Raw genomic sequence first — 13,713 nt, forward strand, 5'->3', positions numbered from 1 at the left:
AAAGCCCGTGGTTCAAGTCCCAATCTGGATTGCATGCTTTCAGTAAGGGCAGATGGCAAACAATGACTGGAGATGAAAGCAAAAGATGGGCAAATGCATCTTAAATTATTTGCTGCCCCCAAGTCTTATGGAATTTTATTCTGTATTCTGTGTGTGTGTGTGTGTACACATGCTCAGTTGTGTCCGACTCTCTGTGGCCCATGGAATATTCCAGGCAGGAATACTGGAGTGGGTTGCCATTTCCTGCTCCAGGGGATCTTTACTTACCTGCATTTGCAGGTCATCTCCTGCATTTGCAGACGGATCCTTTACCCACTGTGCCACCTGGGAAGCCCGTGCTTTACATGTCCCAAACAAGATTTTGATTCCCTCCAGGCCATCAGCTGCGCCTTATAGCTCTACATGTCCTTACTGGTCAGCAGAGGACCAACCAATGCATTTTTAACTTTGACCATAATCCTGTGTAGATTACATATGCTTAGGTATGTCTGATGCTTTCACCATGCAAGGACCTGTGACTGGCAGAATACTCCAGATGTGGACCCCATGGTGAAGACTCATGTGCAAGAAATGTGGTGATTGTGAAAGTAGTTCTCCCAGGGCCAACTGGGAAGTGTGGAAGGCAAGACAGGGGTGGGGGGAGGGGGGCCAGCAAAGGCTCAGTCTCAAGCCATCACACACAGAGGCTCGCTGCAGCCTGGTCCCTCAGAGGAACCTCGGAGGATAAATTACACCTCAGGGTGGTCCCACAGGAGCCATGGAGCTGGGTCTGTGAGTATCAGGGCTAAGCTGCTCCCGTAGCCAAAGGCAATCCTTTAAAAAGTGTCAGGAAGCCCACAGGCATGGAGGGAAAGGACCCAGGAGGATGTGAGCAGAGCCTGGGCACTGACCAGTGTAGCGCCCCCCACTGACCTGACAGGGGGAGCGAGAACTTCTGAAGGCAAGTACCGACAACGAAGCGCTCCGCGGCTCAGTGGCTGTGAATGTAAGACAAACAGAGGGAAGAGAAGAAACTGCTTAAAACACTTCAGACAAGGGTGTGCACCCCTCCGGTTCACTGAGATCTTTTCATGTATCATGTCAGCAGTACTGTGACTTTTTGAGCCATGGATTCAAGCCAAGAATTTATCAACTAAAACTGCAAAATGTCACATAACGCAAATCATGGTTGTCAACACACACAATGTCAGCGGGCAGGTGCTAGGACACAAAGTAGAGAAAGAATTTTATCTGCAATTCAATTTACAGGAAATTGGAAATATTGATAGTATGTAAATAATATTTATTCATGCAAATATGCTACATAGTTTAAGAAAAAAACTGGTCTCATAAAAAATTCCGGAATTCTTTTACAATATTTTATCTCTAATATTTTAAAGGAGCACTTTTTCTAGATAACTTGGAAAAGTTGGAGAGAAGACTATTACTCCTAACTTTGAAACACCTTTTTCCTAATTTAGAACAATGGTTCTCAAACTGATATCAGGGTGCTTCCAGGTCAGCAGCAACAGGTCACCCGAAAGCCTGTTAGAAATAAAGGTTCTCAGGCCCCACCCCAGACCTGAAAAGTGAAAGTCTGTCATTCAGTCCTTGGGATTCTCCAGGCCGGACAGGATTGAGTAGCCTTTCCCTTCTCCTCGGAGAAGGCAATGGCAAGCCACTCCAGTACTCTTGCCTAGAAAATCCCATGGATGGAGGATCCTGGTATGCTGCAGGGGATCTTCCCAACTCAGGGATCGAACCCAGGTCTCCTGCATTGCAGGCAGATTCTTTACCAGCTGAGCCACCAAGGAAGCCCAGACCTACAGTCATAAATGCTGAGGGCTGGGAAAGCCTGTAGGGGGAGCTGTCACCCCCCACCATAAGTTTACCCCACTGCCTTATTATTGGGCTTCCCAGTTGGCACAGTGGTAAAGAATCTGCCTGCCGATGCAGGAGACCCAAGAAACGCAGGTTCGATCCCTGGGTTGGGAAGATCCTCTCGAGGAGGAAACAGCAACCCACCCCAGTATTCTTGCCTGGAAAATTCCGTGGATAGAGGAGCCTGGCAGGTTACAATCCATGGGGTCACAAAGAGTCAGACACGACAGAGCACGCACACACATACTTAGTACTGGGTACATAAGCTGTTTCCAACACTTCACTATTTAAAAAAAAATATTTATTTGGCTGCATCTTCATTATGGCCTGGGGGTGGAGGGGGGAGTCTTTAGCTGCAGTCCGCAGGCTCCAAGTTGCAGCATGTGGGATCTAGTTCCCTGACCAGGGATCGGAACCCAGGCCCCCAGCATTAGAAGTTCAGAGTCTCAGCCACTGGAAGTCCCCATTCCCCAATTTCGAACAGTGCGTCAGGAAGCATCCTTATGCTAGATTTTTTGTGCAATTAGTTGAGTAGATATTTCACAATCTCCCCTCTCCCTCTCTTTCTGCCTCTCTCAAACAGAAGCTTTAAAAATGAGGAAACTGTCTTGCCTCCGCGGCTTTCTCCCTCTCTTACTCACTCTATGCCAAACCCCAGAATACATGCCAGGAACACGGGCAGGAGGGGAACACAAAAATAAGAAAAGATGGTATTAAAAGCACTTGTTCCAAAGATTATATTAAGAACTCTAGCTTTTGATCCATCCCCTTGTATTTTCTTTTTTACCTCCTATGGAAAAATCTTGCCTGCCTCCCTGGAAAAGCAGCCCATAATTTTTCCTGAACTGAACCGCAACTGATCCTGTCCATTTCTGTTCAGAGTTTACGGATAGAACTCACAAGGGGGCAGAAAGAGCTACGTCCCCTTTTAGGGTAAAGCCAGGGAGAGGAAAAGGAACAGGGGGAAACTGAAGACAGGAGAGGAGCAGAGCGTAAAAAGGGGTGGGAAAAGAGGTGGGGACCTTTCACAGGCTTGGGTCCTTAGGTGCAGAGCGAAGTAAAGTTGCCACCTGGTGCCCTCATCCCTGGAGCATCCGTTATACATACTTTACAGAGATACCCGGGCAATGTGTGCTTTCATAAATCCTCCTGCATTTTTTCTTTACAACCTCAAACAAAATTCCATTTCTGCTACCGTGGCTGCCGGCCATCATAAATACATCTCCAGTAATTTCAGCTCCTGATATTGGCAGTGTCCTTGGGCTGAACTTAATCTGAAAAGCTGAGGTTGCAATCTCCTCAGCAGTAAAAGTGTTTTCCCTTTGACCACATAATTGGGACAAAAAAGGTAACACCCATGGGAATATAAATGTGCCTCTGAAATCGAAAAAAAAAAAAAAAAAGAAAGATTAAATGAATTATCCATAGGCCAGTGATACAAATTCATCCACATATTTTCCATTCTATTGTGTCACTTGCACCGCTAAACTGCCAACTGCACAGCTTCCCAGTAAACTTGCTGGGGCTATTATAAGTAAAATGTCAAGCGTTACCTGAGCAAGAATGTGAAAGTGACTAAAAATAATATTACTATGCTACCACCCTGTCTGCAGTGACGTCAATTGGCTGTAGATGGTGGCTTCACCTGCCACCTCTCCTCCTTGATACCCACCAGGCTCCCCCTGGGCCACCCCCCCAACCCCAGACCCCTCACTGTGCAGCTGCTGGTCCTGGAGATGCTGCCCCGCTCAGCTGCCACTGTCTCCGCCTTGCAGATCACCTTTCCGGGGCTGCCTGCTGGGGCCTCCGCCCACCGCAGGGGGGCTCAAGGTGGTCACTTCTGGGTTTATTCAACTCTGACACTGGATGCCTGTGTATCTCCTGCCTGTCCCCCCACTCACTCAGACCCCGAATCCTGTGAAGATGGGGCCAGTGTCTTTGTCCCTGCTTTTTGGATGTGGGGGAGATTTCCCCCAGAGTCCTCAAGCCCTGGACTCACACACCTTCACGCTGTGAGTTTGCAGTTGCTTTCTGCCCAGTCAGGTGGAGTCTACTCACCACGTTGACGCTAGGCTTGGCCACGTGATGCGTCTGGGCCAATCGGACATCAGCAGAAGGAGCCCAGGCCAGTCTGGCAGAGGACAACATATGATAGTATCTAATGGATGGCTCAGGAGGGAATCTACCCTAGACCAGTGGGAGGAGGTGAGTGATCATAAATGTCCATGTGTGGAGACCAGTGGCTAATTTACACATGAAAAGAACAGGGACTGTCCTAGTTTTCACACACTTTGCAACCTCTGTTTGTTCTTGTTCAGTCACTCAGTCGTGTCTCTTTGTGGTCCCACGGACTGCAGCACGCCAGACTTCTCTGTCTTTCACAATCTCCCAGAATTTGCTCAAACTCATGCCCATTGAGTCAGTGATGCTATCCAAAACCATCTCATCCTCTGTCGCCCCCTTCTCCTCCTGCCTTCCATCTTTCCCAGGATCAGAGTCTTTTCCAATAATTCAGCTCTTCGCATCAGGTGGACAAAGTACTGGAGCTTCAGCTTCAACATCAGTCCTTCCAGTGAATGCTCAGGGTTGGTTTTCTTAAGGATGGACTGGTTTGATCTCCTTGCAGTCCAAGGGACTCTCAAGAGTTTTCTCCAGCACTAGAGTTCAAAAAAATCAATTCTTTGGTGCTAAGCCTTCTTTATGGTCCAACTCTCACATCTATACATGACTACTGGAAAAACCATAGCTTTGACTAGATGGACCTTTGCTGGCAAAGTGATGTCTCTACTTTATAATACTGTCTAGGTTTGTCACAGCGTTCCTTCCAAGAAGGAAGCATCTTTTAATTTCATGGCTTCAGTCACCATCCACAGTGATTTTAGAGCCCAGGAAGAGAAAATTCTGTCACCACTTCCACTTTTTCTCTCTCTATTTGCCATGAAGTGATGGGATCAGATACCATGATCTTAGTTTTTTGAATGTTGAGTTTTAAACTAGCTTTTTTACTCTTCTCTCACACCCTCATTCAGAGGCTCTTTAGTTCTTCACTTTCTGCCAATAGAGTGGTATCATCTGCATATCTGAGGTTGTTGATATTTCTCCTGGCAATCTTGAGTCCAGCTTGTGATTCATCTAGTCTGGCATTTCACATGATGTACTCTGCACATAAGTTAAATAAACAGGGTGACAGTATACAGCCTTGTCACACCCCTTTCCCAATTTTAAATCTCTACTTATACCCTTCCATATGTTATAGATACAGAATCTGTGCCTGTAGGCCCTGGTGAGATGGCGCCACACTTTTAAAAGTCACTTACTGACTTTACAGCTAATTAATTTGGAATTAGCAAACACCACACACCTGTGTTTGGGTATTCAGGTTGGAGTCACAACACTTCTGGAGTTAGGAATGCCCCATTCGGAACTCAGGGTCCCTGATGGAGTCTTTCTCAGGGTCTGAAAAACCCAACCTCTAACCAAGTCGGCTCTACGCCCCAAGGTGGCCAGGCGCAGGCCACACCTCCCACAAGCCGGCCACACCCTCACAAGCAGCCAGGCCTCTCAAGAGCCGGCCACGCCTCCCAAGCGCTGGCCACACCCTCACAAGCTGGCCACGCCTCCCATGAGCTGGTTACCACCTCCCACAAGCCTGCCTGTGGGTACCTTCCTGCACCTGTACACACTGAGGACAAGGGCCATGGGCCAACCTGGGGAGCCTGCAGATTTCTTAGCCAGGCGGACTGGGCCATGTGATGGCAGAGGCGCTGCTGATAGGAGACTCATCCTATCAAATCCAGGGGCCTGGGTTCTTCCGGAGGAGCCTGGCATGCCATCAGACGTGGTGAGCAATGGGTTTACCAGACACTGAGCTCCCCCTGGAGGCCAGTGGGCCTGAGGACCACTACCGGACCACTTCCGGATGACAAGAGAGCCCTGGACTGATGCACCTGAGGTACCAAGGCGGGCGGAGGTTTCATTCTCAGCTTCCCAGGAGTCTTAGCAGAAAGGTCACTGCTGGGCTGCAGGGAAGGAAAGCAGTATTGAGGGTCACCTCGCAGGTGGGACCAAAGGAACAGTGTCTGCTCCTTGACTGCCCTGCTTTGCTGCCCTGCATTAATTATTTTAAAATCCCACATATGTCTTTCCCTACAGTTTAGTTTTAAACTGTTCTTGGGCAAGGATCACATGTTTCACTTTTTAAAGCGCTAAGGAAAGTGCTATGAGCAATGTGAAATACATTTTGACTTGAATTAACATGAAAAGGAGGAACATACCCCAATATCTATTATTTTAAAATGATTAGAGATCAGGTCTCCACTGACAAGGTGAAGCAGAAAGCAGAGTTTCTCTATAGCAAAGTAGGTTTTTAAAATCCAGAGGATTCAAGTCTGCTGTGGGGAGCACACAGAGCTGAGTCTGAACGGCGAATACCTTCTGGGTGTTTCTGGCTCTGCCCTCGACTAACTGCTGGATGCTGGGAGAATGACTCCCTCACCCAGGCCCCAGTTGGGTCATCTCAACATGCACAATATTGGGGCCACTTTTAAAGGGAAAATGTGCTTCCCCCCCCCCCCCACAGTGGATTGCTTCATATTCTAGAATAACACATAAATATACACAATGATAAACACAGTGTAAATCATTTAAGACTTTCCTGATGGCTCAGATGGTAAAGAATCTGCCTGCAATGCAGGAGACCTGGGTTCGATCCCTAGGTCAGGAAGATCCCCTGGAGAAGGGAATGGCAACCCACTCCAGTATCCTTGTCTGGGAAACCCCATGGACAGAGGAGCCTGGTGGGTTACACTCCCTGGGGTCGCAGAGTCAGACACGACTGAGGGACTAACACACACAAAGCACCTGTTGTTGTTGTTCAGTCGCTAAGTGGTGTCTGTGTCTTTGGGACCCCATGGGCTGCAGCACACCAGGCTTCCAAACACACGTCTAAAACATTTTAATTATAAACTGTAGCAACACCACAAGTCAGTAGAACTCAAACGGTAAAACCGACGTGAGAGAAAATGTTGTATTTCTGAACCACACTGCCTCTCGCCACGCCCCCTTAGCTCCAAGTGCAGTGTGGACGGCACAAACCTTTTATACCGGCTTGCTTCTACTGTAGTTGCTGCTGTTGAGCTGCTAAGTCGTGTCCTACTCTTTTGCAACCTAGTGAACTGTAGCCTGCCAGGCTCGCACTGTCCATGGGATTTCCTAGGCAAGAATACTGGAGTAGGTTTCCATTTCCTTCTCCAGGGAATGTTCCCCCAACCAGGGATCGAACCCAGGTCTCTTGCATTGGCGGGTGGATTCTTTACCGCTGAGCCACCAGTAGCTGCGTGAAAACCTTGTACGGGTGCAGGGAGCCTGAGTCTCACTGGGTCTCCTTTGGCTTCGCAGTAATACCTGGCACCAGCCTGACCAAAAGCATAAGAACAAATGAGAAAACAGTACAGTCAGGTCGTGCTTAGAAGGGGGCCAGCCACGTAAGAAGTTACTGGGCCATCCACCAGTAACTTCCCTGGTGGCTCAGAGGATAAAGCATCTGTCTACAATGCGGGAGACTTGGGTTCGATCCCTGGGTCAGGAAAATCCCCTGGAGAAGGAAATGGCAATCCACTCCAGAACTGTTGCCTGGAAAATCCCATAGACAAAGGAGTCTGGGAGGCTACAGTCCATGGGGTCGCAAAGAGTCAGACACGACTGAGCGACTCCACTATTCACTATCTCCACGTAATACAGACTATGCTCCTGTTTTAGATTGCCACTGAAGTCAAAACGAAGTCTTAATCTGATAGAGAATTCAGAGAGACTTTCCAAAATCTGTCATAAACGCTAGCTGGATAAATACTGGAATCAAAAACCTCTAACAATCCTTAAAGATTCTAAAGTCCCTTCCATTCAAATCTAACCCTGGGCCTCGGAAACATCAGTTGCAGCGCACAGACCTGCCACCAGAGGGAAGTACAGAGCCATCCCGGTAAAGAAGAGGCAGCCGGCAAGCCGCCGCCTCCACCATTTGTGGGAGCAAAGAGCTCGTTGGCAATTGCTCCTCCTTCTCTTCCCATGAGTCCCAAAGACAGGGTAGTTCAACCGAACTAAGCATGATAGGGGCTCAAATAATACGAGTGCGTTCTTTTACTCAAATAAGAAGAGTTTTCTCTTTTTATTAGTTTTCTATTTATTTGTATCTATTGAACAAACTTTCATCAAATGCCTACTATGTGCAAGAAAAAGATATGTGAGAAGAAAAAGTTATTCACAGAACTCTAAATACACTTCCAGCATAAGCCGAATTGATAGCTCTCAAGAGATTCTCTCCAGAGAAGGCAATGGCACCCCACTCCAGTACTCCAGTATTTTCCTGCCTGGAAAATCCCGTGGACGGAAGAGCCTGGTAGGCTGCAGTCCATGAGGTCGCGAAGAGTTGGACACGACTGAGCGACTTCACTTTCAATTTTCACTTTCATGCATTGGAGAAGGCAATGGCAACCCACTCCAGTGTTCTTGCCTAGAGAATCCCAGGGACGTGGGAGCCTGGTGGGCTGCCGTCTCTGGGGTCGCACAGAGTTGGACACAACTGAAGCGACTTAGCAGCAGCAGCAGAGATTCTCTCTGCAAAATTCACTAGTTATGGTCTTCAAGGAGCATACAGAGTATACAGTAGAAGGAGAAAATGATGCCTTGTTTGAAAATAATGAAGTACCACCACTGACATCATCGACTCAGTGGACCTGAGTTTGAGCAACCTCCAGGAGATGGTGAAGGACAGGGAAGCCTGGCATGCTGCAGTCCATGGGTCGCAAAGAGTCAGACAGGACTTAGTAACTGAACAGCAAAGAATACCACGGGTGGCTGTACTCAGAAGAAAACGCCCTGCTTCCTGCCCACAGGGCCGATCTCTGTAGAAAATCACTGTTTCCAGCCATTCACTTAGGGAGCAGACAATTCTGGAACATCAAGCTGTGTGCTGGCAGCCCAAGTCCATGGGGTCACCAAGAATCAGACATGACTGAGCAACTGAGCCCACATGCACTCAGAATGTGCTAGATGTTTTTGGTATTGAAAAAGAAAGTGAAACTGGGTCCCCCTCCACAAGACTCCCTCATAACCTAGAGGAGTAAACAAAATTAATATGCAAGTCGAGAGAGAAGCAAGGACTAAATTGAGGGATGGGAAAATAAATGAAATAAGAGTTGGAAGGAAGGGAAAGAATCTATTGTTAATTATGAGGGACGGGACCCTTGGAGGAGGCGCGGGAGGAAAGGAGAAACGGGGCAATCATACCTGAAATGCAGGCAGCTCAAGATGGTGTGAAGTGATGTGGCCTTATCAGATATATCTCTAAGACTATTTAAACTATCCTAGCAAAAAAAATTATATCCTCTGTGGAAGGGAAGTGTCCCAGGGCCTCGCTTTGCTGAAGAGTGAGGCTCAAAGGCACTGGGACCACCTCCCTGCCTCTCACCCCAGTCTGTTCTGCCCACAAGTGTGTGATGGCATCTCTACCTCCCACATCCTATGCCTTGGGCTTCCTGCTGCTGAGCTGAGCATGGGGTAGGAGGGGAAGGGAATGGTCCCCTAATTATTTGGAGGATTGAGCTTCTGTGCCCCCAGAAGCCACATCACCCGGGCTGCAGGTCACAGGAATCAGCTCCACTGACCTGCCAGCACCTGCCTGCAGCCTCTGTCTCTAGAAAAGTCCCCACAGTCATCCTGCTGGCGGCCTCCTCTCTCCACCCAGACTGCTCCACCCAGACCCTCTCGCCTCTCTCCAGCCACAAAAGGAAACCTCATCTCCTTTTTAGCACACGAGGAGTCACGCACTAGCTTGTTCTTCTGTGTGACCCTTGGGAAGATGGCTGATCCCGGATTCTGTAAATGACTCTGACCTTGACAGGAGTGTGTGCCCTGTGAAAGGAGCCAGGCAGAGAGGCCAGGGTGAAGAATCAAAATCTGTGTAGGGCTAGCCTGCTCCAAGAATGATGGCAAATCTAGTTTACGCACAAAGTTTTGCATCAGGAGAGAAATCCTACCCGTTGGGTAGGAAAATTTGATAATGTTTAAATTGTCAGAAATTATGGTTTTACTTCTATAAACTTGAACTTTCAATTCTCTTCTGACTATACATCCACCCATTCTTTTGAAAAAACAAAAACAAAAAATTGTGTATTTACAAAATGCCAGTCACCCTGCTGAGCCTGGACCTACAGAGAGAAATACAGCGTGGTCCCCATCCCGGAAAATGCAGCGGGTCAAGGAGGCAGTGAAGTGTGTTAGTCGCTCAGTCGTGTCCGACTCTTTGCAACCCCATGGGCTGTAGCCCACCAGGCTCCTATCCTTGGGGTCACTGGGGCCAGTAGAAATGAAGGCAGCACCCTGAGGACTTGGATAAGAAACATTTAAGGACAGACAATAGACGAAGGACCCCACACAAGTGAGTTGTGAATAACAGCTGTGGTATCCGAGGAAACCCCGCAGGGACCGAGAGGAAGGGACCAGGGGCTGCTTGTCAAACCTCCTGCATCTCTGTTTAGTAGTCAGGGGAAGGGGGGAAGTCACGCCTAACCAAATGACAAAACATGCCAAGGAATGGGTGGTATAAATAACAAAGACCTGGCTCATAATTTGGGCTTAGGGATAAGCAAAGCGTGTTCAAGAACCCACAAAGCCGACAGCCTGGCTCCCCTGCAGAAAGATGGCCCAGGAAGCAGATCAGATTGGATAGTGGGTTAATCCACTCGGCTACCACAACAGACTACCCCAGACAACAGACGTTTGTTTTCTCTTGATTCCAGAGGCTCAAAGTCCAAGATCAAGGTGTCTACTTGCTTTCTCACAATGGCCTTGCTCCTTGGGGTGTAGGTGGCCGCTTTCTCCCTGTGAATTCACATGTTCAAACTGTGCACCCTTAGAAAAAGTCTGTAAAAAGTAATTAACTGCTGTCTGGGTAAATGCCATCTGTAGGTTATGTCTTTTTTTGTTGTTGTTTAACCTCACAAAGAAAAGTTTTTGATTTGTCTTCCACATCTCCTTTAGCAGAGAAATCCTTGTACAAACTAGATAATTTTGTAGAAATCAGCCCTAACCCCTCTACTTCTATGATGATTTATGGGAGTTAGGGATGTCAGTTTGCCGGGAGGATTCTGGAAAGACTCACAAAACCCAAAATCAGAAAACACGTGGGCCGGGACAGGCCACTGCCATGAGGGTCCCCACCTCGCGCCCGCCCTCTCTGTCCGCCTCACTCTGCTTTCCCCTTTGCAGACTGGCTCCCTCCTCTTCCCCAGAACACATGGGTGTCAGTGGTCCCTTGAAACACCCCTAATTTTCCCTCTCACAGTCCCTATGCCCATGAGGTGGTTTCTTCTCCTCAGATCATTTGCAAATTTCCTGGGAAACAACTCGGTCCTATTTTGGGTCTGGTGGTTATTCCTGGAGCGAGAATTGACTGTGGCCAGGAGCCGTGTGGAAAAACTCTTGGCCCAGCCAGACCCGACCAGCCACAGCAGCAGCCAGGTCAGAGAACAGCTGCTCCCGCCCAACCTGGGGGACGAGCCCCAAAGAACAGGATGGAAATGCTATCCCAGAATAGATGCCGACACAGACTAATTGGCCAGAGGCAACATTTATTTCAGATGATCTCACCTTTCAATTGATAATCTCATGAATACTGCCATGTGGAAAAAGCTGGAAGAGAAGCTGTTTAACTCTCAGAACTGAGACCCTGTCCTAGCTCACTCCAGTTTCTCTTTTCCCGCACTGACATTGCTCTGTTCCTCTCACATTATTTCAATGAAGTTAGAAGGGATAGGCCACCCACTCCATTATTCTTGGGCTTCCCTTGTGGCTCAGCTGGTAAAGAATCGGCCTGCAATGCGAGAGACCTGGGTTCAAACCTTGGGTTGGGGAGATCCCCTGGAGAAGGGAAAGGCTACCCACTCCAGTATTCTGGCCTGGAGAATTCCAGGGACTGTATAGTTCATGGGGTCGCAAAGAATCAGACACAACTGAGCGACTTTCACTTTCAGATGGATGAGGCATGATGCTTTGAATATGCAACCTTAACACAGGGGCTTCATTTTAAATATTTAATAGATCCTCTCTATTTTGAAACTACTATAATGGGTGTAAATCTCTGCAAAGATAAACATAGTGGTGTCTGCCCTTGCTTCATGCCCGTCCTTATGTACAGCACACAAACTACACTGGCATGAAATGCTCCTTTTGCACCAAATCCCACTGATGCACGCAACAGCAGAGAGTATGAAATAACATGCGGGTAAATGGTAGCAGCCAAAACCAAATCAGGCTGCTCGGAGAACTTGAAGAAATTATTGATTTTGAACCTTAGTTTCTTTATTTAGAAAATCGGGAGTTGGGACCAGGTTATCTTTCAGGTTGCCACTAAACCCTAAATTCTGAAGGATCTTCTGAATGACTGTCATAGTTACTGATAGAAAAGTCTTAAGAAATCCCTGTGTTCCGTTGATCACCAATATGAATGGATTCAGCCAAAAAGGGGATCTTCACCAAGAAAAAAATTTTTTAATTAACGCTCTCAAGTTCTCAGAAGAAAGCAAATCATTCGTTCAAGCTTCTATTCTCTCTGAAAATGTTTCTCTCTGCAAAGGCGGGGAGCCCAGCCCTCCGCCTTCACGAGGGGCTTGTACCAGCCACCTGTGCGCGCTATAAAAAGCAATCGCTCCGGAGCCACTTCCTACTGGACACGCAGGGGACCCGTGCACTGCTTTCCATTCACTGGTCTGCACTGTTCTTTTGGGTAAGAGTGGCCAACAGTTGATGGAAGCTTCTGCAATGAGAGATGCTGGGCGACCCGTTTTGGGCAAGTCACATTTGCTGAAAACAGACCCTTGTGGCATGAAGTTCTTTAGAATTCGGCAGGTCAGACCAAGTGCAGGGTGAAAGAGACAGAGAGAGAAAAGGAAGGAGCGAGAACTCGCAACTTTCTAGCCAGTTGGCAGATAGAGTGAGTCCCCGAGACAAAGGGCAGGCGCATGCGTGAAGCGCCTGAGTCCTCGGCTGGGAACAGCGCTTCTGACCCCACCGCCGCCCGGAATGACCAGCGTGGGTCCGGGCTGCTCAGGTCCATTGTGGTCGTGAGACTCTGAGCTCAGCTCCTGGCTCTCCTGGAGCTGCCCCAGCATGCCTGGTCCCCAGGCTCCGAGAGCACCCCCAGGGAAAAGCCGTGATGGGGTCCCCGCTGCAAAAAGCATGGTGAGTAGGGAGGCTTAAGCCTGAAGGTCCACTGGGAACTCAGATACTAAGGGGAGTCGAATATAGTAAGTCTTACCCCCGCCAAAGGGGACTAAAAATAGACTCCAACTTAAAGGTCATTATTCAGAACAGTATATATTGGTTGACCCAAAATTGGTTTATGTAGCTATCTAGAAGAATATACTAATATGAAGGTCTGAAATAATCTCTACTGGAATGTTAAGCATGGTTAGTTTACATGTAAGAATTTTTGCCGATTGTGCATTTTCACTATTTATGTATTACCCATATTTTCTGTTTTTCTACAGTGAGCATATATTTCTTATTTTATTTTTAAAAGAGATATTTATTTAGAAATCTCGAACTAAAACTCTAGGGGGAGGAGGGGGCCATTTGTTGAGGCTCAGGGTTGGTATTGTATATCCTAACCCCCAAATCTACACCTCTCCTCATTATGTTGTTGGTGTCTTCTGCCCTTTCCTGTTTATTGTTTTTAGCTCTTCCTCTAAGTACTGGCGGTAGGTCGCACTAGATAGTGTGATAAAGGGCTCTCAAAGTGATTTTTTTTAATTCACTTTAAAAGAAACATTTAGCATAGAAGAGAAAAAGCAAGTCTTC

The 13,713-nt window shown here is 47.8% G+C and overlaps 1 protein-coding gene across 1 annotated transcript in view; it reads left to right on the forward strand.

Annotated features, from left to right (window-relative positions):
• The first annotated feature begins 12,778 nt into the window (after positions 1-12,778).
• The window catches only part of LOC112587328 (rho GTPase-activating protein 20), a 46,958-nt gene continuing 46,023 nt past the window's right edge, over positions 12,779-13,713 (forward strand). Inside the window, exon 1 of the mRNA XM_025294325.3 lies at positions 12,779-13,095. Within this exon, the coding sequence (XP_025150110.3) occupies positions 13,024-13,095 (72 nt within the window). The 5' untranslated portion in view covers positions 12,779-13,023. The remainder of the gene's footprint in view (positions 13,096-13,713) is intronic.

This window comes from Bubalus bubalis, chromosome 10 (genome assembly GCF_019923935.1).
Source record: "Bubalus bubalis isolate 160015118507 breed Murrah chromosome 10, NDDB_SH_1, whole genome shotgun sequence".
In the NCBI taxonomy this organism is placed as follows: domain Eukaryota; kingdom Metazoa; phylum Chordata; class Mammalia; order Artiodactyla; family Bovidae; genus Bubalus; species Bubalus bubalis.